This window comes from Monomorium pharaonis, chromosome 9 (assembly GCF_013373865.1).
Source record: "Monomorium pharaonis isolate MP-MQ-018 chromosome 9, ASM1337386v2, whole genome shotgun sequence".
Lineage (NCBI taxonomy): Eukaryota > Metazoa > Arthropoda > Insecta > Hymenoptera > Formicidae > Monomorium > Monomorium pharaonis.
In genome coordinates, this window is record NC_050475.1 from 12517321 (window position 1) to 12540569 (window position 23249).

General features: G+C 39.6%; 1 protein-coding gene across 1 annotated transcript; it reads left to right on the forward strand.

Annotated features, from left to right (window-relative positions):
• Window positions 1–7458: 7458 nt before the first annotated feature.
• On the forward strand, window positions 7459–11367 carry LOC118647462. Its single transcript, XM_036292481.1, has 4 exons — window positions 7459–7930; window positions 7996–9887; window positions 10055–10402; window positions 10591–11367. Exons 1-4 carry the CDS (start codon window positions 7459–7461, stop codon window positions 11365–11367), a joined length of 3489 nt encoding a protein of 1162 aa, XP_036148374.1.
• Window positions 11368–23249: the final 11882 nt, after the last annotated feature.

The window sequence follows — 23249 nt, forward strand, 5'->3', positions numbered from 1 at the left end:
AGATCGAAGTAAAAAAAAATTTTACTACTCCAGACTCACATTGGCCGGAAATTCATAGTCGAATCTTGTTCAAGTTCTAGCTTAAGCACGATCTTGAGACGTCAATGCTGTTATTTCATTGGTTAAGTAAGTCTCAAGTCGGCTCGAAGCTAGACTTAAGACAATGCTTAGCTTAAGTTCGGTCTATGAATCCCGTCATTAACACAAGCAAATCTGAGTAGTTATGCGAACGAAGCTTCCCCATTAGGGAATTTTGATATTTGATTTTACCACGTAGAAAAAGTCATTGGACTGTATCAGTTTCAAGAATTGCGATATCTAATAAAAAATAGGACGAGTTTCATCTGACTATTCTTATTAAAAGGTTTTACGATCATTGCAATCATGGCTCTGAAAAGTGCATTTTTGGTGTGGTTGGGGTTTACCAGGATACGGCTTCAGTTCACGATTTGGAATCAAATTCCTCGGATAGTATGGCCTAGTTACGGTGTGCGGGTGTGGTGGAGGTGTAAAGCGTGGTGGGGGCTGAATCAGTCGGGACGGAAAACAAGAGAACTGTTAGGGTCGTGTGTGCGAGGTGCGAGATGTGTAGGGGAGTGCGAAGACGAGAGTCTGAGCTACGTGAGAGAAGGGAGAGAGAGAGGGAGTGAAAGAGAGAGCATGAGGCAGGTGAGACGGTGAGAGAGAGGAGAAGACGCAGAGAGAGGTCGAGAGAGAGTGAGACGATGACGCGAGAGATCTGGGCAGAAGAGAGAGAATGAGGATGAGATCGGAGAGAGAGAGAGAGAGGAGAGAGAGAGAGAGATAGGAGAGGGAGCAGAGGAGGAGGAGAGGACGAGAAGTGAGAGGGAGAACGGGAGAGGGAAAGAGGGGAGGCGAGAGGGAAAGCGGGGAGAGGGAGAGGGAGAGGGAGAGGGAGAGGGAGAGGGAGAGGAAGAGGGCGGGGGAGATGGGAGAGGAGGGAGAGGGAGAGGGAGAGGGAGAGGAGAGGGAGAAGGGGAGAGGGAGAGGGAAGAGGGAGAGGGAGAGGAGAGGAGAGGAGAGGGAGGAGGGGAGAGGGAGAGGGGAGAGGGAGAGGGAGAGGAGAGGGAGACCGGGAGAGCGATACGAGATTTTTTTCGCATGGCGCTATCCCATTTTGAAAATATTCGGCAGTCTTTCTTTAGCTTGATGCGAGAGGCAGCTCCCCCACATCGCATCGGCGACGATGAACAGAAATTACGCAAGATGAAATTCAAACTCTTATAAAGGGTTATGCCTCGTCGCATGGAGGAAGTTATTCGTGCAAGAGGTGGTCATACACACTATTAATGCAATATTATCTCTCGCCCTCTCTCTCTCTCTCTCTCTCTCTCTCTCTCTCTCTCTCTCTCTCTCTCACGCATAGACTTACGCTTACACACCCTCGCGCTCACACACACGCACACACACACGCGCACACACCCAAGGAAGGTTTGGAGTCACAAAATACCGTGGAACTGACGAGCCACGGGGTCCTTATCCTTGAGGTAAACAGCTCCCCGCCACACACGCACACACACACACAAAACGGCACTTTTCAGAGCCCCATAATGTGCAAATTCCGATCGCGCAACCTCCCCGTGGTGCACATTGGGTAATGCTAATGCCGACGGTAAAACCTTTTAATAAGAAATAGTCAGATGAATGTCGTCTATTTTTATTAGATATCGCAATTCCTAAAACTGATACAGCTTAATGATTTTTTCTACGTGGTAAAATCGAATATCAAAATTCCCTAATGGGGAAGCTTCGTTCGCGTAACTACTCAGATTTGCTTGTGTTAATGTGAGTCTAGAGTAGTAAAATTTCGTGGGAAGTCAGGTACACAACACACATGCACATGTACGTCGAACGCTGACAATCCGAGGACGGTTTCGAGTTTTAAAATAAAGACTAACCATAGTTGTTAGCGAAACCCGGAATTTTTGTTCTTGCAATAGTTAAAATTGGGCATTGTTAAAAATTCAAAATTGAATATCTCAGCTAGCTAATACAGCTAACAAAGTTTTTCAAGAAGCATTTTCAAGATTCGGATTGCCACTTAAAAAAATTTTCTATCACAGTTATGTGTGATACGTTTTTTCAAAATGGCGTATGACAAAGCAAAAACACTCAAAATTGAAAAATATTGGTCCAATTTTGCGACGATCCATGGCATGAGGCAAGTATCGCAACTTAATGGGATAAAAAGCATGCGATAGTACAAAGTTTTCCCTTTAAAATGCTTTTTTACTCATCTCGATACGATGATTTTTCGCTGAGATATGCCCATTTGAATAAAAAGGCAGTTTTTTTACTTTAAATGCGCATATCTCAGCGAAAAATCATCGCATCGAGACGAGTAAAAAAGCATTTTGAAGGGAAAACTCTGTACTATCGCATGCTTTTTATCCCATTAAGTTGCGATACTTGCCTTACGCCATGGATTGTCGCAAACTCAGACCAATATTTTTCAATTTCGCATGCTCTCGCTTTGTCATACGCCATTTTGAAAAAAATTATTGCGCAAAATTTTACTAAATCAATTCTTAAAGTAGACATTTGAAGCTTTAATTTCTTTTTTTAGAAACCTTTCTATCTTTATTACTTGCGTAGTTATCGTCATTGGAAGTTTAGCGATTTTTTGACAAATTTTAGGTGTACCGCTTTTTTTTCGAGTGAGTGTATATATATATCGTTGGCTAAATTGCTTTCATATAAACTTTATATAAAAGCAAGCCCTATATATCGATCATATATGGCTGTTCAGTGTCATTTTCTACCTCGTCACGTAATAAACGCAACGTGATTACGTTGTTGCATACACGTGTGAATATTACACTGTGCGGATGACATGAGTCCGTACAAATAATGTTTTCATTCGTACTGTGATAAATACAATCATACATAAGGAAGTATAATCGTACAGTGAAATCTTTTTTCGATCACTCATATACCTTCTCATGCATGACTGCATAGTGTCACTTTCCACGCACACACACGTGTCGCCATCACATCGTGAGGACAATATGATTGTGGTATTGTACGCACGTGTGATAATCACACCGTGAGGATGACGTGAGCACCCTCACAATTTGTTATCTGGGTATCCGGCAATATACAAATGAATTGCAAAAAAAAATAAAATAAAACAGTTTTTAACAAATACCATATATCATAGATTATTATCTCCATTTTCTAATGATATTATGCAAAATCATATACTGTCTCAAGATATACTTGATAATCATAGATCACAACTGTGTAAACAAATAATATCATTATATTTAAACATAAGATTGTTTCACGAAGCCAAGAACATGTGTAGTAAAAATCATTTTATTCGACAAAAATATACAAAACTTATTTTATTTAATCATCAATAATAATTTTTATGTATTATGTTTACTTACTTACTTAAAGCTTTATAATTTTAATAATATATAAAATACTTTTTTATGTTTATTAATTATATTCATATTTTTTTATAAAGTCTACATTCGTTTATTTTTTTATAAAATTTATTCATTTATTTTATATTACATGTATAAATTTTATGTTTATTTTATGTAATATGTATTTATATAATATGAAATAAAAGGAAGCATTATTAACCAAAATATTTTATTTTTTTACTCAATGCATGGGTTAATTTTTCTACTTATTTATTTTACAATTTGTATTTTATGTTATACAAACTCACATGTTACAAAATTAATTTTGTAGAAAATAATTTTATTATTATTAACATATTTTTAACATTTTTACTTACATATTTAAAATTAATTGTATTTATCATTAATAAAAAACAAATTTATTAATATAATTAAATAATATACGTACCAATAATTAATAAGAGCAGCTTAAGTTTGAGAAACAATTAGAAAATTGATTAAAAATTTAATTAATTTGTTTTTAATATATACAAAGTATTAACAAAATAGAAATCAATTAAAAAATACACGTTATCCTACTTATCGTCATCATTTATACATTTTTTTTCTTATTATAATATTATAATATTAATTTAGTAAAAATCTCATTTTTTAACTTTTTAAATTAACCTCTTCTGTTAGAGCATGCGCATAACGTAGTACATTATTATCGCCTATATATATTATATTTCTGTCTCGCTTTCTCGAAACCCGTACCGCTTATTGGAGAGATAGGTGGTTAGCAATCTCAGCTAACCATTCCCACACAGCACACTTTATCCTGAGGATATCCCAAATTATCCCAGACAGACAAAGACGATCCCACAGATATCTCAATGAGTAGCTCCCGGGATATCCTACAAAAATATCTTAAAATATCGTAAAATATCTTAAGATATATGATATCCCATTAATATATTTCGATATCCCCCAAAAATATCTTAAAATATTATAAGATATTGTAAGATATTCTATAATATCTTACGATATCCTATTACATCCAGATAATATTCCATCATATCTTTTATCTCTACAAAAAATAGAGCGTAAATTAAGTGTAAAAAAAGTGAATTATAATGTAATAAAAGAGTGATAAAAGTGTTAATTAAATCTCTAAGAAACGTAAATTAAAACAGAACATAAAGAAAGTACACTTATTGAAACAATGTGGTATATATTAATAATACTAAAAAATTATAAAAAATGACATTAAAAAATTTTTTTGATTTTATACAAACAGAGCAAAAACAAACTTTTTAATAAGTTATTCCACATTGTACTATTTTGCACGCATATGTAAAAATGAATAAAAAACTAAAACTTCATATTTAATCATAAAAATATAAGTTAACTATACATATTTCATCCTTCTGATAACATCTATTGTAATGATCTATAACAAACATGTATGCATAGACAAGAAGTGTTCATGGATTATCATGTGGCGTTAGGATGCGTACGGTCTTCGAAGTCAAGCAACGTCGGCGATGGTTGACACTTGGATGGGTCCGTTTTTTCAGATATAGAGATTAAACATGCTTTAACGGGTACGACTGTGGCTTGGCTGGAACATGTTGTTATATCTTCTTCCTCTTATAAGATTACCGTAAAAATAATTAGAATTTTTTATTTTTTGTTCAAGTTTTTTTTAATTCTTAGAAACTCTTAAAAATACTTAGAAATATTCAAAAATTTTCTAAATTAATCAAAATTGTTTATTTTTAAAGTTTTTCCGAGAAACATTTCAATTCTTATAAAAAATCGGAATATTTATCAGAAATACTCAAAAAAATTTTAAAAATTCTGACAAATTTTTTCACTCAGGTATATTACGATATCTCAGGAAATCCCTTGGACATCCTCTGGATATCGTTTGAGATATCTACCGGATGTCAAATCGGGACATTTGTGGATCCCTTGGATATCGCAGACGGTCCACGGATATCCAACGATATTGCGATATCCCAAAATGACATTCCAGGGACATCCGTAGGATAAAGTGTGCTGTGTGGGTTATATCGTAGGTGTATCATCTATTCTAGGTGCAACTAATTTCATTAAATTTCTTTGTAGTTAAATCTCACTAAAAAAAATGAAAATATTACCAGTTCTATATCATAAAAGTATAATGTGGCGGTCCTCCGCCACATAGGACTCCTGCGCAGGCGCAGCGAAGGAAGATAATTTTTGCTTACCTGAGTCGTGCTGCGAGTGGTCTTTATGTAGCGAGTTGACTGCATTTTACTCCCGAAAAAGTAAGCCGCCTATCGACGGTGCCGCACTTTTTATTGCCAATTTGACATTTCGACAGATCTGCTGCATTTCTGGTATCAATCTGTCGCGTACTTTGACACACAAATGTTGTTGCATTTCTACAGGCAATTTGCTGACATTGTTTGCACTTTGGTATTTGTCGTCAATCTGTTATCAATACTTTCAATAAATCTGCTCGCAGTTCACTATTATTTTGTCATGTATTCTGTTGACAGACGTTGCTAAATATTTGCTGAATATTTGAAATTCTGCTAATAGTGTTTGCAATGACAAGATATGTTTCTCATTTGTCGCCTTTTTGGCAACAGAATCTGTTGCCAACATTTGTCACAGCAGAAATGGTTATAGGGTGTAATATTACATATATGGACCAAACGGACACAGTAACCAACAAACTTACCACATGGGTTGCGACTTTTCGGGCACCTCTACCGACGGGGTGGGTGCGGAAAAGGGAGCGAAGCCGTGTGTGTGTGTGTGTGTGTGTGTGTGTGTGTGTGTGTGTGTGTGTGTGTGTTTGCAAAGCATTCTCTGCACCACATAGGTTTGCGACTGTGCGCATTTGGTCCGTGCGCATTTGGTCCGTGTACATTTGGTCCGTGCGCATTTGGTCCGTGCGCACTTGGTCTGTGCGCATCTGGGACTCACTTTTTCTTTATGTTCTGTTTTAATCTACATTTCTTAGAGATTTAATTTACGCTTTTGTCACTCTTTTATTACATTATAATTCACTTTTCTTTTACACTTGATTTACGCTCCATTAATTACAAAGATAAAAAATATGATGGGATATTATTTAGATGTAATAGGATATTGTAAGATATTAATACCCGTGGGTTGAGTGCCTAGCGGGCGCGTCTCCGGGTGGCGGATAGGAGGAAGCCCGGGTGGGAAACCTCGGTCCGGGCCTAAACCCCCGCGTGCCGGGGTGGACCGCCCGGGTAGTAACGGTTATAACCTGCCCCGGCGGGCGTAAAACCCTGCCCAGGGGGGGGAAAGCCGATACCGCGGACCAACTCGACCCAAGCCAAGCTGGAAGCTATCGTGGCGAGGGCTGCGTGGCACTGGGGGAGCAGTGTCTTGAACGATGCCTCTGGGGAACCAGGCGAAACCCCAGAGTATTTAGCCTTACCCACGCATGCGGGGCTCTGCGTGGGTGGACCATATTTTTCCCTAGCTGCTCGTGGGAACAAAATAAAAGATGAAATTACTAAACTTAAACTCACTGAAGACACCCCAATGGAGGCTTCGCCCGAGGACTCCGGAAGGGTGGAAGAAGCGGGATCGGGAGCCGAACGGACCCCTGTGGGCACGGGAAGCACCGAGACTGCGGAGGGAGGGGTGGTTTCGAGTGCTGAGCGGGCCCCTAGGGGCACGGGAGGCACCGAAGCCGCAACGGACGAACCGGCGAAGGAAGAGGATCTTTGCAAAAAGAAACTCTCCGGAGGAGAGGAGGAGGGCTCGGGAGCGGAAGGGGGGGGTTCGGGACCAGGCTCAGGCCGGGACTGGGACTGGGCCCTCGCCGGCTGTTCCGGGGACCTCTTCTTCCTCGTCCTCGATTATCCCCCAGACGCCGATTGGGGGGCCTCCGGGGAACTCCGGCAATAAACGCCGGAAGGACCCCGATGGGACCCCGCAGTCGGCAGAAGGGGCGAAAAAGAAGCAGAGGGTCCAGGGGACCCATGCTTACGTCGACGCCGCGGACCCTCTGACGAGGGTGATTGTCGAGGAGGGGTACCCGGATGCTGCGATGACTGCTGAGCAGCTGTCGCAGCTGAGGGGTGCGGTCTTCAAGAAGATCCAGGGGATCCAAGAGGGTACCCTGCCCAGATTTGACAGCACCACTCTGAGAGGGGGGGCTGCGGTGGTGAGGTGCGCGGATGCGGAGTCCCTGAAATGGCTCGAGAGCCGGATCGGGAGCATCGTGCCGTGGGAGGGCGCCAAGCTTGGGGTGGCGGGACTGGAGGTGCTGCAAAAGCAGTACAGGGCTGCGGTGTGGGTCCCGGGACCTCCCGTGGGCGCGGCTGCGGTCCTGGGGCTGCTGGAGTGGCAGAATCCGGGGATCGTTACCTCAGGCTGGCGTGTCTATGCTGAGAATGTGGGGGCTACCTGCGAGGGTAGAAACCTCATTCTCGGCATCCCCCAGTCCAGCGTCAACAAGCTTAAGGCGCTGGACTTTAGGCCCCATCTTGGGATGGACCGGGTCACTTTTAAAGTGACCGGTCCATCCCAAGAGGGGGCGGGAAAGAGTAGGGAGGGGCCCGATCCAAAGGTCTCGTCTTCGTAGTGGGCCTGACCGGGGTGGGCTTCATCCAAATCAACTTGCACCACAGCAAAGGAGCCTCGGCCGTTCTTGCCAGGCGCCAAGCTGGGGTGCACACAGCCATATCATTAATACAAGAACCTTGGCTGGTCCGAGGCTGTATTAGGGGTCTGGCGGGGTGCGGTAGGCTGTTTAGGTCTCCGCAAGAGGATCGGCCTAGGGCCTGTGTGGCCGTTAAAGGGCTGGAGAGCCAGCTATTGCCAGATTTCTGTTCCAGGGACTTGGTAGCAGTCGTGATAGAGGACACCAGCGGGACCGGAATCAAGACAAGGATGGTAGTGGCGTCGGGCTACTTCTCACACGAAGAGGACGATCCGCTGCCATCAGACCGGGTTGTACGACTGGTGGAGTTCTGCCAAAAGGAGCAACTCCCCCTTATATTGGGGTGCGATGCGAACGCGCACCACACGGTGTGGGGGAGCACGGACACCAACAGGAGAGGCGAAAAGCTGTTGGAATTTCTGGTGTCCACAGACCTAGAGATTCTCAACAGAGGCAAGGAGCCTACCTTCGTCACGGCAGTGAGAAGGGAGGTTCTGGACCTAACTATCTGTTCAAGACAGATAGCGCGGGAGGTGACCGGCTGGAGGGTCTCTGACGAGCCCTCATTGTCGGATCACAGACAGATCACCTTCAGGTTGGCTAAAGTGCAAGCAAAGGTAAGAACAGTGAGGGACCCGAGGAAGACGGACTGGGACTCGTTTCGAGAGGACCTGGCTGTCGGTCTTAGGGAGTTTCCCAAAAGACATGGGACCCCTCAAGAGATCGAGCTGTGCGTCGAGCATCTGCAGAGGGCTCTCGTCGGCAGCTTTGAGAACAACTGCCCAGAAAGGACAGTGAGGGATACTAAGGAAGTCGCCTGGTGGAACCCCAAGCTACAGGAGCTCAGGAGTGCTGCACGTCGTGCCTGGAACAGGGCCAGGAACACGAGCCGCCAGGCTGACTGGGACCTTCATCGAAGGGCTCAGAAGGCCTATAGAGACTCTGTGGTAAGGGCTAAAAAGGAGAGCTGGAGGAGATTCTGCGAGTCGGTGGAGGGGATACCTGAAGCCGCTAGGCTCGGCAGAGTCTTAGCCAGGGATCGGGACGCGGCTCTGGAGGCCATTCGGCTCGACGATGGGACGATGGCGTCTGGAGAGCGATGCCTGAATCACCTGCTGGAGTCGAACTTTCCGGGCTTCCGCGGAGGCCCGGAGGAAGACGTCCACCAGGGAAACTTAAATCTCCGTAGGGTACGAGGAGAGGACTGGTCTCTTGCGGCAAAAATCGTTGGGCCGGACAAGGTCAAATGGGCCGTAGGAGGTTTCAAGCCCTTTAAGTCGGCTGGGCCGGACCGGGTATTTCCGGCCCTTCTCCAGGAAGGGCTGGAGCAGATCACCGGGCCGCTCACGCGGACGCTAAGGGCTTGTTTGGCACTGGGCTATACACCTAGGGTTTGGAGGCAGGCGAGAGTTGTGTTCATTCCCAAAGCGGGAAGAATGGGCCACAGCTCCGCCAAGGATTTTCGTCCTATCAGCCTAACGTCTTTTCTTCTTAAGACGTTGGAAAGGCTGGTGGATGTCTACATACGCGACGTGGTTCTACTGCAGCACCCGCTGCACGGGAATCAGCACGCGTATCACACGGGATACTCCACAGAATCGGCGCTTCACTCCGCTGTATCGTTTATCGAGGAGCAATTGGAGAGGAAGGGCTTCGTGGTTGGCACCTTTCTAGATATAGAAGGAGCTTTTAACAACACACCGCACGAGGTGGTGTGTGAGGAAGCTACTCGCAGAGGTGTGCCGGAAAGGATCGTGGATTGGATCAGAGGCATGCTTGGGCGACAGGTAACGGCCTCATTGGGAACAGTGAAGGTCAGTGGATGGGTGAAGAGAGGCTGCCCGCAAGGGGGAGTTCTCTCTCCACTATTGTGGTGTCTGGTGGCGGATAGACTGCTCAGGACGCTGAACGAAAGGAGCTTCTTTACATTAGGATATGTGGATGATCTGCGGCTATCCTGATACGAGGACCCGTTTTGGAGACGCTTCTGGAGCTCACCCAGAGAACTTTAGAGGTGATTGAGGAGTGGTGCGGCGAGACTGGTCTGGCGGTGAATCCACTGAAGACCGGGCTCGTAATCTTCACTCGCAGGTACAAGGTAGGCCCAGTGGAGGGGCCGGTCCTTGGGGGAACGAGATTAGTTCCAACTGTATCGACTAAATATCTGGGAGTGATCCTAGATAGGAAGCTGACATGGAAGGAACATCTCGAGAACCGTTGCAGGAGTGTGTGCTCCTACTTCTGGATATGCAGAAAGACATTCGGGCAGACCTGGGGTCTCAAACCGAAAATGGTCCACTGGATATACACGGCGATACTCAAACCTATGGTTTGTTTGCGTCGCCATGCTCCGACATGCTCCTACTCACTCCAACGCATTCTAATAGGTTGGCGTCATCGGAATCAACGTATTGGAGTGCGTTGGGGTGAATAGGAGCATGTCGGAGCATGTGACGCGAACAGACCCCTAGGCTGCTTTACGCGTCTGTCGTATGATGGCCAAGGGTTTTGGGAAAGACCGCTAAGTTAGCGCTGGAGCACGTCAGAGCTCTAGTTTTAAGAGGGGCTCTGGGGGCCATGCGGACCACGCCGGTGGTGGCGATGGGGATGCTGCTTGGCGTCGAGCCCCTCGATCGGGTGGTAGTGGCGGCCGCGGCGGCGGCGGCCTATCGCTTAAGGTGTGAATCAAGGTGGAAGGCAGGAGCCCTCCACACGAGATTTCCCGAAGGAATCCTATCGGGCACCATTTTTGCAATGAGACAGGATAGGAGGCCGGTGATTCGTACCTTCGAAAGAGGGTACAGGATAAGCTTCCCCGGGCGCTGGGAGTGGAACGGCTCTAAGGGACCGGTTTCTCGGGACGGGGACGTCTGGTTCACGGATGGCTCCAAAACGAGTGCGGGCTCTGGAGCTGGTCTTTACTGTCAGCGCGATCGGGCAAGAATCGTCGTTCCGCTTGGCGAGCACGCTACGGTTTTCCAGGCGGAGGTGTTAGCCATCATGAAATGTGCCCAGAACCTATTAGAGTCTGATAGGGTGGGAAGGCGCATCCGGATTTGCTCGGACAGTCAGGCGGCGCTTAAGGCGCTTGAGGGTCCAAGAATTAACTCGCGACTGGTCTGGGACTGCAAGTCCGTACTGGATGAGTTGGCGGAGAAGAATGATGTCGGCCTAGTATGGGTCCCTGGGCACGCAGGGGTCAAGGGCAACGAAATGGCGGACCTGCTTGCTAAGGAGGCGGCGAAACAAGGCTGTTGGGACCTGAACCGGCTATTGGGATCTCTTTCTGCCTAGGCAGGGGGAGAATCAGGGGCTGGCTCCGGGATCTTGAACACTGGAAGAAAGAAACAGAGAGCAAATGCAGACAGGCTAGGGCCATGCTAGGGGAATGCCCTAGCGAGGACCTGGCCAAGAGCATAAGATCTCTAGGTAGGAGGGACGCCAGGCTCGCGACACAACTGCTCACGGGCCATGGGGATCTCAACTATCACCTGCACAAATTGGGCCGTAGTGATACGCCCAGCTGTAGGTTGTGCGGTGAAGAGGAGGAAACTAGCCTCCACATTCTTGGGAATTGCCCAGCACTGGTCGGACCAAGAACACGCCTGCTGGGCTCAGGTTTTCTAGAACCGAACCAGGTGAGGCAGCTGCCTGTGGGGGATCTGCTCCGCTTTTGGAAGGAAGCGGGGCCCCGCTAGGGCAGCTGACAACGGGGAGGCACAATGAACTCGGTCTAAGTGCCAAAGTGGGCTTCGCAGGAGGACCGCCCCCGTTACTACTATTATTATTATTATTAAGATATTAATAGAATTTCTTATGATATCTTATAATATTTTAAGATATTTTTAGGAGATATTGAAATATATTAATAAAATATCATAAGATATTTCACGATATTTTAAGATATTTTTGTAGGATATCCCGAATGCTATTCATTGGGATATCCGTGGGATCGCCTTTGTCTGTCTGGGATAATTTGGGATATCCTCAGGATAAAGTGTGCTGTGTAGGCCTAAACAATACAAAATTGAAAAAGTTCCATTTTTTCAGTCTTACGCCCCCTTCAGAATTTTTTGAAAATTTTGAGCTTATAAACAAATGGAATTTCTTCAAAAATTTTGATCGGAAAAATGTTTTTTTCATACATTAATAGTGTTGCAAAGCTCGGTTAATTTGAGCTCAACCAGTTTAAAGTATCTTGATTAGGTTCGGAGATATTAATCCACACAACACACATGTCTGTTAAGTTAGCACACCCACCACAAAAATTTGAAAAAATAATTATGCAGAAATTATGTGCTCTTTATGTGCTAATTTTGTGTATGCTGCATTCGTGATTTTTTTGCTCAAGCAGTTTAGCGAAAAATCGTAAATGAAAATGGGGGTGCTAGCTTAACATAAGTTAGCACCCCCACTCATTGAAATTATACGCAAGACAAAAAAATTACTATGGTAAAATTATGTGTTTTTTATGTGTTTTCAAACGCATTAAATGAAATTAGCTTATCTGTAATAATTTAGAAGATATACAACAAAAAAGATCGATATATCACAAATACCAGAGTAAAGTGCCAGTTAAAATAGAGATAGCGAAATGATTCTCGTCTTAAAATCTTTCTACATTTATGTGCTTCTAAATATGCACAACAGGATTTTTGTGCTCACCCCTACTGGATCGGAAACCACCCCTGACATAAATTTGCAAGAGTAAAGTGCCAGTTAAAATAGAGATAGCGAAGTGATTCTTGTCTTACAATCTTTCTACATTTATGTGCTTCTAAAATATGCACAACAGGATTTTTGTGCTCACTCCTACCGGCCCGGAAACCACCCCTGACATAAATTTGCAAGAGTAAAATGCCAGTTAAAATAGAGATAGCAAAGTGATTCTCGTCTCAAAATCTTTCTACATTTATGTGCTTCTAAAATATGCACAACATGATTTTTGTGCTTATCCTCACCGGCCGAGAATCCACCACCGACATAAATTTGCAAAAGTAAAGTGTCAGTTAAAATAGAGATAACGAAGAGATTCTTGTTTTAAAATCTTTCTACATTTATGTGCTTCTAAAATAGGCACAACAGGATTTTTGTGCTCACCCCTACCGGCCCGGAAACCACCCCTGACATAAATTTGCAACAGTAAAGTGCCAGTTAAAATAGAGATAGCGAAGTGATTTTTGTCTTAAAATCTTTCTACATTTATGTGCTTCTAAAATATGCACAACAGGATTTTTGTGCTCACTATCTCTTTTAACTGGCACTTTACTCTTCCAAATTTACGTCCGGAGTGGTTTCCGGCCCGGTAGAGGTAAGCACAAAAATCCTGCTGTGCATATTTTAAAAGCACAAAAGTGTAGAAAGATTTTGAGCCGAGAATCACTTCGCTATCCCTATTTTAACTGGCACTTTACTCTTGCAAATTCACGTCGGGAGTGGATTCTCGGCCGGTGAGGATAAGCACAAAAATCCTGTTGTACCTATGTTAGAAGCATAAAAATGTAGAAAGATTTTGAGACGAGAATCACTTCGCTATCTGTATTTTAACTGGCACTTTACTCTTGCAAATTTACGTCAGGGGTGGTTTCCGGGTCGGTAGGGGTAAGCACAAAAATCCTGTTGTGCATATTTTAAAAGCACATAAATGTAGAAAGATTTTGAGACGAGAATCACTTTGCTATCTCTATTTTAACTGGCACTTTACTTTTGCAAATTTACGTCGGGGGTGGATTTTCGGCCGGTAAGGATGAGCACAAAAGTCCTGTTGTACCTATGTTAGAAGCACAAAAATGTAGAAAAATTTTGAGACGAGAATCACTTCGCTATCTCTATTTTAACTGGCACTTTACTCTTGCAAATTTACGTCAAAGGTGGTTTCCGGGTCGGTAGGGGTAAGCACAAAAATCCTGTTGTGCATATTTTAAAAGCACATAAATGTAGAAAGATTTTGAGACGAGAATCACTTCGCTATCTCTATTTTAACTGGCACTTTACTCTTGCAAATTTATGTCAGGGGTGGTTTCCGGGCCGGTAGGGGTGAGCACATAAATCCTGTTGTGCATATTTAAAAGCACATAAATGTAGAAAGATTTTAAGACAAGAATTACTTCGCTATCTCTTTAACTGGCACTTTACTCTTGCAAATTTATGTCAGGAGTGGTTTCCGGTCTAGTAGGGGTGAGCACAAAAATCCTGTTGTGCATATTTTAGAAGCACATAAATGTAGAAAGATTTTAAGACGAGAATCATTTTGCAATCTCTATTTTAACTGGCACTTTACTCTGGTATTTGTGATATATCGATCTTTTTTGTTGTATATCTTCTAAATTATTACAGATAAGCTAATTTCATTTAATGCGTTTGAAAACACATAAAAAGCGCATAATTCTGCCATAGTAATTTTTTTGTCTTGCGTATAATTTCAATGAGTGGGGGTGCTAACTTATGTTAAGCTAGCACCCCCATTTTCATTTACGATTTCCCGCTAAACCGCTTGAGCACAAAAATCACGAATGCAGCATACACAAAATTAGCACATAAAGAGCACATAATTTCTGCATAATTATTTTTTCAAATTTTTGTGGTGGGAGTGCTAACTTAACAGACATACAACACACGGATGTCCTTTGCATGCCTTATATGTGTCCTAAAAAGTCCTGTTTATGTCTTCATATTTCGGATGTCCGCGAGATGTCCGAAGTACGTTATACGTCCCGTTAAATCGCAACTATAATAGGACGTCCAAAAGACATATTTCGGATGTCCTGAAATATCGGGTATATATTAACGTGAAGATAACAATGCTAATATAATTTGTATTGTATATCGTAATAATCAATAAAATTTAAATTTTATAAAATTTATACAACGTATATTTTTAATTATTTTAAAATAAGAAAAAAATATTTGTACATTTTTTATTGACTGTTTAAATATTTTCAACTAATAATGTTACTAGTTAAATATAAAAAAAACTAAACATTTTTGTTAATTATAGTTGTATAAAATTGTTTAAAACGAGAAAATAATTTAAACTATATTATAATATTAAATAAAAGTTGGGTATAGCCCATTACAAATAACGTGTTTTAAGCAATATACAAATTATTGTAAGAAAATTAAATTGTTGAAACGTTATTTGTAATGGACTATGACCAACTTTTATTTAACACAATGTTAATATTCATTTTGATAATTCCTTCGTTCTTAATAATTTTTACGTCCATATAAATTAACTAAAATGTTTAGCTTTTTATATTAACTAAAAATTACTAATTGAAATTATTTAAACAATCAATAAAAAATTATAAAAGTTCTTTTATTTTGAAATAATAAATATAAAAATTTTTATTTTTGTTTTAATATATTTTTAATATAAAAATTTGAATTTTAGTTGTTATTATGTAGTATATAAATTATATTAGTATTGTTATGGTTTTGATTATGAAGATTTGAACTAGGAGATCGATCTCCGTGGTTTTGAGTGAGGCGAAAATCTGTTAGAAATGTAGTACCAAATGGTGGTGCTGACGATGCTGATATACCGGGATTACACCAGAATATTGATATAAGAAAACTGAGACCCAGTCAGAAATGATTTCTCGAAAAGACGTTTCGATGTCGAAAAGAGAAGTCGAAAATTTTCGCAATTTCTGTTCGATTCGATGGATTTTTGACTCCAATTTCGAGTAATTATCGACTTTCGTTTCGACATCGAAACAACGTCGTTTCGAGAATCTATTTCTTATTAGGAAATTAATTTAGAAATTGAAATTACTTTGATTTATTGAGCGAGTTCAAGCCGGCTGTAATATAAATTAATAATATAAATAATAATCTTGTATCTTTTAAATTTAACTGTCTTTTATCTTAAATAAGCCAAAAATAAAGGAAGAATACTTTCATTTTCCCAACGTGAATCAATGGGCGAGTTCAAGTCAGCAAAACGGCTAGATCTGCTTGCTGAGCGATTAAACATGATTGTTTTCCACCTTCGGATCCAACCAATCGTATTCAATTGCTTGGCAGGCCTAGCCGCTTTGCTGGACTTGAACTCGTCCATTGATTCGAGTTGGGAAGGTAACATTATTCTTCCTTTATTTTTTACTTATTTAAAATAAAAGACGGTTGAATTAAAAAAATATAAGATTATTATAAACTTTTTCACGTTAGAGCCCCCGCACACACTTTTGCATAACGTATGTACATAAGCTAATTGATTAATCCATAAGCAAAGTGCATAAAAAATTCAACCAATCGAATTTCTTATGCATTTATGTTATGCGTTATGCAAAAGTCTGTGCGGGAGTCCTTACGCGTAACCAATCAGAAACATTACGCGGGAAAATCTTTCTCTTTCTCTTTCTTTTCCTTAATAGGTATCTAATATTTAATTTCTATTCCTAATATTTCCTCTATTGTGCGCAGGGCCTTACATCTTTATATATAATTAATCACGCGATATATTTTACGGGAAAAATCTGTACCACGGTGACAGCATCTTTTATCCGATATTAACCCACATAGAAATGAAACCTCCAATAGACGTCCATTAGACGTCTGCCATGGAAGTTTGGAACTTCCAGTGGACGTCCATTAGATGTCCAATATAGAGCCATTAGAAATCCACAGTTCCGCATTGCGTACGTCTATTAGACCTCCATTAAACGTCGTGAAAGAGGTCTATTAGACGTTGTGTGGATTATTGATAGAGGCTTCACGAAACCTCGGTGGATGACTAGCGGATGTTTTGTGGATCATTAGTAGAGGCTTCATGGAGCCTCGATAGATGATTAAAATAAAAATTTAAAATAAAAATTTTATTTTTTAAAAATTATTTTTATCAACATACTAAATTTAGGACAAATTTTTATTAATTAATTAAATTTAATTATATAATTTTATTTTATTCTCACTTGCCGCTGGTGGGTTTTGAACCCGGGACCTCAGGATTACGAACCTTGTACTCTATCTGTTACGTCAATTCGACCGATATGGGTACTTGTTATTGTCTACATATACTTATATGTTATAAACTGACGCAATTATATTACTTTTTATAAAAGCAATTAAATTTTGCAAAACATTAAAAATAAATAGCATTAATTTATTTACTTATTAATTTCATTGTTAAATTTATCTTTTTCCATAACTTTAATAATTTGATGGAAATTGCAATCTATTTAGCATTAATACTTTGAAGCGTTCAAATGATTAATTAGATGGTTAACTATATAAATTATATATTCTAAGAAAAATTGAATAGTACATTTATTATTCTGTTTTTGTTCATAGTTCAGTTATTTTAGCATTTTACTTTTGAAAAAGTCCCATTGAGCTAAATTTTTGCGCACACTTTTATGGAAGCATTATTAATAACGTGCGAAAAGTCTCCATCGATATCGTGTTCGCTTCGAAAGTTATTCGAGGTCAAAGGTCACGCAAATCGGTTTTTCGCAAATATCTCGCTTCCTATTGGTCGGACGACAATTATGGTCATTATAAAAATTGTAGATTGAACAATTCTCTACAAAAAAGGTCCTATACACTTTTCACGTACGAGCAACCGTTTTCACGTTACGGCAACAAAGTGTCAACCGCAGATCGTAGAACAATAATAGCAATGCATTCGTTTCCCCACCACCTTCGAGGTAAAATGTAAGGCTCGTTTTTTTATGGTTTCCCCAGTAGGCCTAATCCATATTTTGTAAAAGATATATGTATAAAATCATTACGATTTTTCTCCATCATTGTCTTCAATTTCAGGTATTTCTTCTACATCTCCGTCTTTTATTTCATCTTGAGTACTTTCCTTTGATATGTTAATAATGGCGTCTATTTCATCGTATTCTGCTTCTTCTATGTTAATATTCCAAGAAATGTCAGCAAAATCATTATCGGAAGTGACATTGAGGCATGATTGATTACAACAGTGACCACAAATTATAGAACATGGCAATCCTACTTTGCGACAGCCACAATTAGCTCCACGTTTCGCACAATTGAAAAAATAATGTTAAGAAATACATCCGGCGCATATGCGTAAAACGGGACACACCCATAGCCGAAAGTTGGATTTCGTGCCGATAGTATACGGAGTGGAGCGCGCGCCTTGCTTCGAACTAATGGTTGCTCGTACGTGAAAAATGTATAGGACCCTTTTTGTAGAGAATTGTTCAATCTACAATTTTCATAATAACCATAATTGTCGTCTGACCAATAGGAAGCGAGATATTTGCGAAAAACCGATTTTCGTGACCTTTGACCTTGAATAACTTTCAAAGCGAACACGATATCGATGGGGACTTTTCGCGTTATTAATAATGCTTCCATAAAGGTGTATGCAAAAATTTAGCTCAATGGGATTTTTCAGAGGTAATGCCCCTTTTTAAGCTAAAATGACTGCATTATCAGTGAATTAGATTTTGTGCATTTTTTTGTGCGCATTAATTGTAGACAAACCTTTATTTTTGAAAACATCTTTATGATAATTTTCTTAAATATCAAATGGATCTCTCATTCAGAAAATGTTATAGTGTTGTGTGATTTCTGAGTCAACTACAACGCGCATGGACGGCTCAAAAATTGGACAGCATTGTGATATATTTTATGAGACATTAAGCTGATATCATTTAGCTGCATGATGTCATAAGGATAACATTTTCAAGAAACTTAAACTCTTCAATGAGATATCTCAAAGACCTCTCTTAGTAGACGTCTCTGATAAATGTTACCATTTTGACATCATTTCCAAGATATTTAAATGTTTTTTTAAAGAAGTTCTCTTAAAGTTTTCATTTTGACAAGCGCGCGTGTTGTCTGGGTAATGGTTCCACCATGGAAGTAAATGTTCCATAGAGCTATGGAAGTTTAGTGAATCCCTAATGGACGTCTATCTGACTTCTACTATGGAAGTAAATGTTCCATACAGCTATGGAAGTTTAATAGATCTTTAATGGACGTCTATCTAACTTCCATCATGGAGGTAAATGTTCCATAGAGCTATGGAAGTTTAATGGATCCTTAATGGACGTCTGTCTAACTTTCATTATGGAAGTAAAAGTTCTATAGAGCTATGGAAGTTTACTGGATTTTTAATGGACGTTTATCTAACTTCCGCCATGGAGGTAAACCTTCAATGAAGCCATGGAAGTTTACTGGATCCCTAATAGACGTCTATTTAACTTCCGCCATAGAGGTAAACCTCCAATGGAGCTAAAGAAGTTTATTAGACCTCTAATGGACGTCCATCTGACTTCCACCATGGACATAGACGGCCCATGTATCTATGGAGGTTTAATGGACGTCCATTGGACATCCACTGGATGCCAATTTCTATGTGGGAAAAATCGATTTAAAATCTCGAATAAAAAGAGAATTGACCAATTGCATTAGTTAATTGGCAGAATTATTCAAATGTCAATTTTCTCTCCGTCCGGAAATGTCGAAATAAGATCGAAATAATATCAACTGTCAAAACGTCGAAATGAGATCTAAATAACATCGATTCGAATTTTGAATGAAATCTTTGGGAATATAAGATTATATATCACATATATATACTTAAAAAATTAAAAAATATTGAAAACTTTCATTATACTTTATTTATACACAATTATTGGTTACTCGAAAATGTTGAAATTTCGACACAATTTTCGAATCGACAGCTCTTCGATATTAACGATATCGTTTCGAGAAATCATTTCTGACTGGGGATAAGTACTCTAAAATGTAAAATTGCTAAGATTTTTATTATAAATTTGTATTTATTGTCAAATATTTGAGTTTTTACAAATATTCGTCGTTATACTTCATATTTTTCCGGTAAATCATAGTCGCCAGCGCCACCATTTGGTACTACATTTCTAACAGATTTTCGCCTCACTTTTGGAGGCGAAATCAGACTTAGTTTGGTCTCCTGGTTCTAGTTTTCATAGTTTTAATAATAAATGGAATAAAATAGTAATTATTATTTAATTTCAATTCCTCTAGAGTGGCTTTAGTCCCGGTAACTTTTTTGAACGTTTAGTGTGCATGCCCTGCTGATCGGCCGGGCCTGCGTCTTCGCGTTTCGCACCCATAATATCTCTTCTTTCTCGATTTTTTCCTCTCGATTTTCTTTCTCTTCTTTCTCTCATTATCTTTCTGTACATATCTATCTGAGTGTTCTACAATAAGAATTACAATGAAGATTACGGCTTGCACTATTAAAACGGGCAGCCTTTTCTACTCTCGACGCCAGTACGAAGATAAGTATTATTGGACGACGATAATTTAATCTAGGACATAACCTCAGTTTTGTAACCACGTGTTGATCGATCCATATAATAGCTGTAAAGTTTCGTGAGAGGCTGAGTATACCTTTTCCAAAATTATAGTGTTGATTAAGCGGTAAATTTATATTAATATTATTTATTGTTATTTTATTTGCGTGATTATATGATTATCACTTTCGCTGCTCATCATGCAATGTGCAGCCGCGTGATGAGAGATTCCTTCGCAAGTAGCCAGTCACGCGTGATAAATAATCTATTAAATAAAAGTTGAGCATAGCCCAATACAAATAACGTGTTTTAAACAATATAAAAGTTATTGTAAGAAAATTGTTGAAACGTTACTTAACATAATATTAACATACATTTTGAATAATTTTCTTATTTTTATTAATTTTATACATCTATATAATTAATTAAAATATTTAGTCTTTTATAACTAGTAAAATTACTAATTGGAATTGTTTAATTAATCAATAAAAAATGTACAAATATATTATTTTTCTTTTATTTTGAAATAATATTATATGTATATTGAAACGAGCTAGTTAGGCTCTCATATAAAAAATTAAAATGTGAAAGAAATTAAAAACAAAAGTTTAACTAAATAATTTTTTCTTACGTTAACTTTTTTATAATTTCAGGAATAGAATATGGAAAAAATCAATTAAGACGTTACTATATTTTTACCAAAGTTTCAAAGTTATAGTCCAAATTTCACATCTATACGATGAAAACTTCACCGTAGAAAGCTTCGACTATCAACATATAAAAACTTGTCTAATGTTAACATATCTCGACATTTTATTTATGAATCAAGCCCATTTTAATAGTTTTTAATTAACATTATTGGAACGTTATTTAGTTGTTTCAGTGTATTTTAAGCAAAATTATATATGTCCAATTATAGATGACCATTTTACGTCCAGTAAAGACATTCTAAGAATGTCCTTGGGATGTTGTTTGGCGGGACAGAGGACATCCTTTGTACATCCACAGGATGTACACGGGATATCTATCGAATGTCCTTAGGGCCCGTTCGGATATCCGGTTTATGTTGTGATCGTGTCCATGTGTTGTGTGGGAAAAGTCAAACTTAGTCGCTGTTTGCGGCTAAACTATATAACATATCGACATTAATTAAAAATGTGCTGGCAGCTTATTTCATGCAGTTTTTAAGCGTGTATTGACGTTAGCATTGTTCTGCGTCTTGAAAAACAGTTGGAAGAATACCGCGAGCGCGCGAATTTCGTCGCTGCCGCTAAAAGTGGAAGAGAGGGGGTAGCTTTGAGCGCGAGAAGCAAAAGTAAAGGGCCTTAAGGGCCTTCACACACGAATTGACATAACCATAATCATAGAGCTTGCCCAGATATCCAAATAAAGGCAACGTGTTGTTATTTTACTGCCACTTATTCCCTATTAATTTTATCAAACTAAAGCCAAAGTGTTTCCTCAAACTGTCTGTTGTTCTGACATCATGTAAAATTCTACATTAGAATTCAACAACTGACGGCAAGTTGTCAACATGCATGCACAATTGCTGTCAATGTGACAAGTTTATTCCTCAATGCATACACTTATAATTTTATAAACTCATGAAGGTTATTTGCTCTTCTGATGTTAACTTTGTTCCACGTTAAATTACAATGATAGCAAATTGTGGGTAAGTTCACAACATACATCCCTTACGGAAAAAATACTAAAAATAACACTTGAAAAAATACTCAAGTTGAGTATAATTTGGGACAAGGGGTAAACACTCAATTCAGTGTAAACACTCAACTTGAGTGTTTGCTTTTTAATTTACTTTTAATTAGACTGTTATTACTCTCAACTTGCATGTTCTAATTAAGTGGTAATTTCAGTGTTAATCTTATATTTAAGAATAACACTAAAATTAACACTCAATTAGATGGCAAACATCCAAGTTAAAAGTAATACTCAAATTATAATAATACTCAAAGCCAGCTGAACACTCTAGTTGAATGTTTATTTTAGATATTCATTTTATGTCCATTTCTACCAATGCAGATTAATTTTAATCTCGGTTAAACTTGCTTTTTTTGCTTTTGTTTTTATTTAATATTTTCTAATCCTATGTTTGAGAGTGCACACTCAATATTAAGTGCCCACACAGAACAGAATATGTATTACATATCTAATGGATATCCTCGACAGATATTAGGGATATCCATGAATATATATATAGGAAATATCCATTAGACATGCTATAAATATTCAGATGTCTGCAATATGCAATCTAGTAAATATCCATAGGATATATGGATCAATATTCAGTCGACATCTATAAGATATCCAGTGGATATATACATAAATATCCACTAGATACTGCTGTGGATGTCAATTGGATATTGATCTATATATCCCATGGATATTTACTAGATCTCATATTGCGGACATTTGGATATTTATAGCATGTCTAATGGATATTTCCTATATATTCATGGATACCCTAATATCTGTCGAGGATATTCATTAGATATGTAATACATATTATGTTGTGTGTGGGAAGATGTCATAAAAATCATCAAAAGTGGGTAAAAGCCCGTCGAGCATGCTCTGAGAAGTCTTATAGTTACCACAGAAACACCTTCGTCGCTGGGGAAGTCTAATTTTAGACTTGTTTCTTGTACTGCGGATGATCCTTATATAGCATGGTTGTTGCATCTTACTTCCGAGTTGCACGGCCGCTCTATCGGCGACGCCGCGCACTACTCGGCTGGCGAGTGCGCGGCGGACGAATATCTAATGGATATCTTTAGTAGGTGTTTGGTGGACGTGGATATGTGGACAACACGTAAATATCTAATGGATATCCTTGGTAGCTATTTGGTGGACGTGAATATGTGGACAACACGTAAATATCTAATGGATATCCTTGGT

Excerpts from the sequence above, each read along its gene's own strand:
- LOC118647462 (XM_036292481.1), top strand. The coding sequence starts at position 7,459 with ATGACTGCTGAGCAGCTGTCGCAGCTGAGGGGTGCGGTCTTCAAGAAG. Across the intron at positions 7,931-7,995 it reads GGTCACTTTTAAAGTGACCG|TGGGCCTGACCGGGGTGGGC; the intron begins GTCCATCCCAAG and ends TCGTCTTCGTAG. Across the intron at positions 10,403-10,590 it reads CGGCGATACTCAAACCTATG|ACCGCTAAGTTAGCGCTGGA; the intron begins GTTTGTTTGCGT and ends GTTTTGGGAAAG.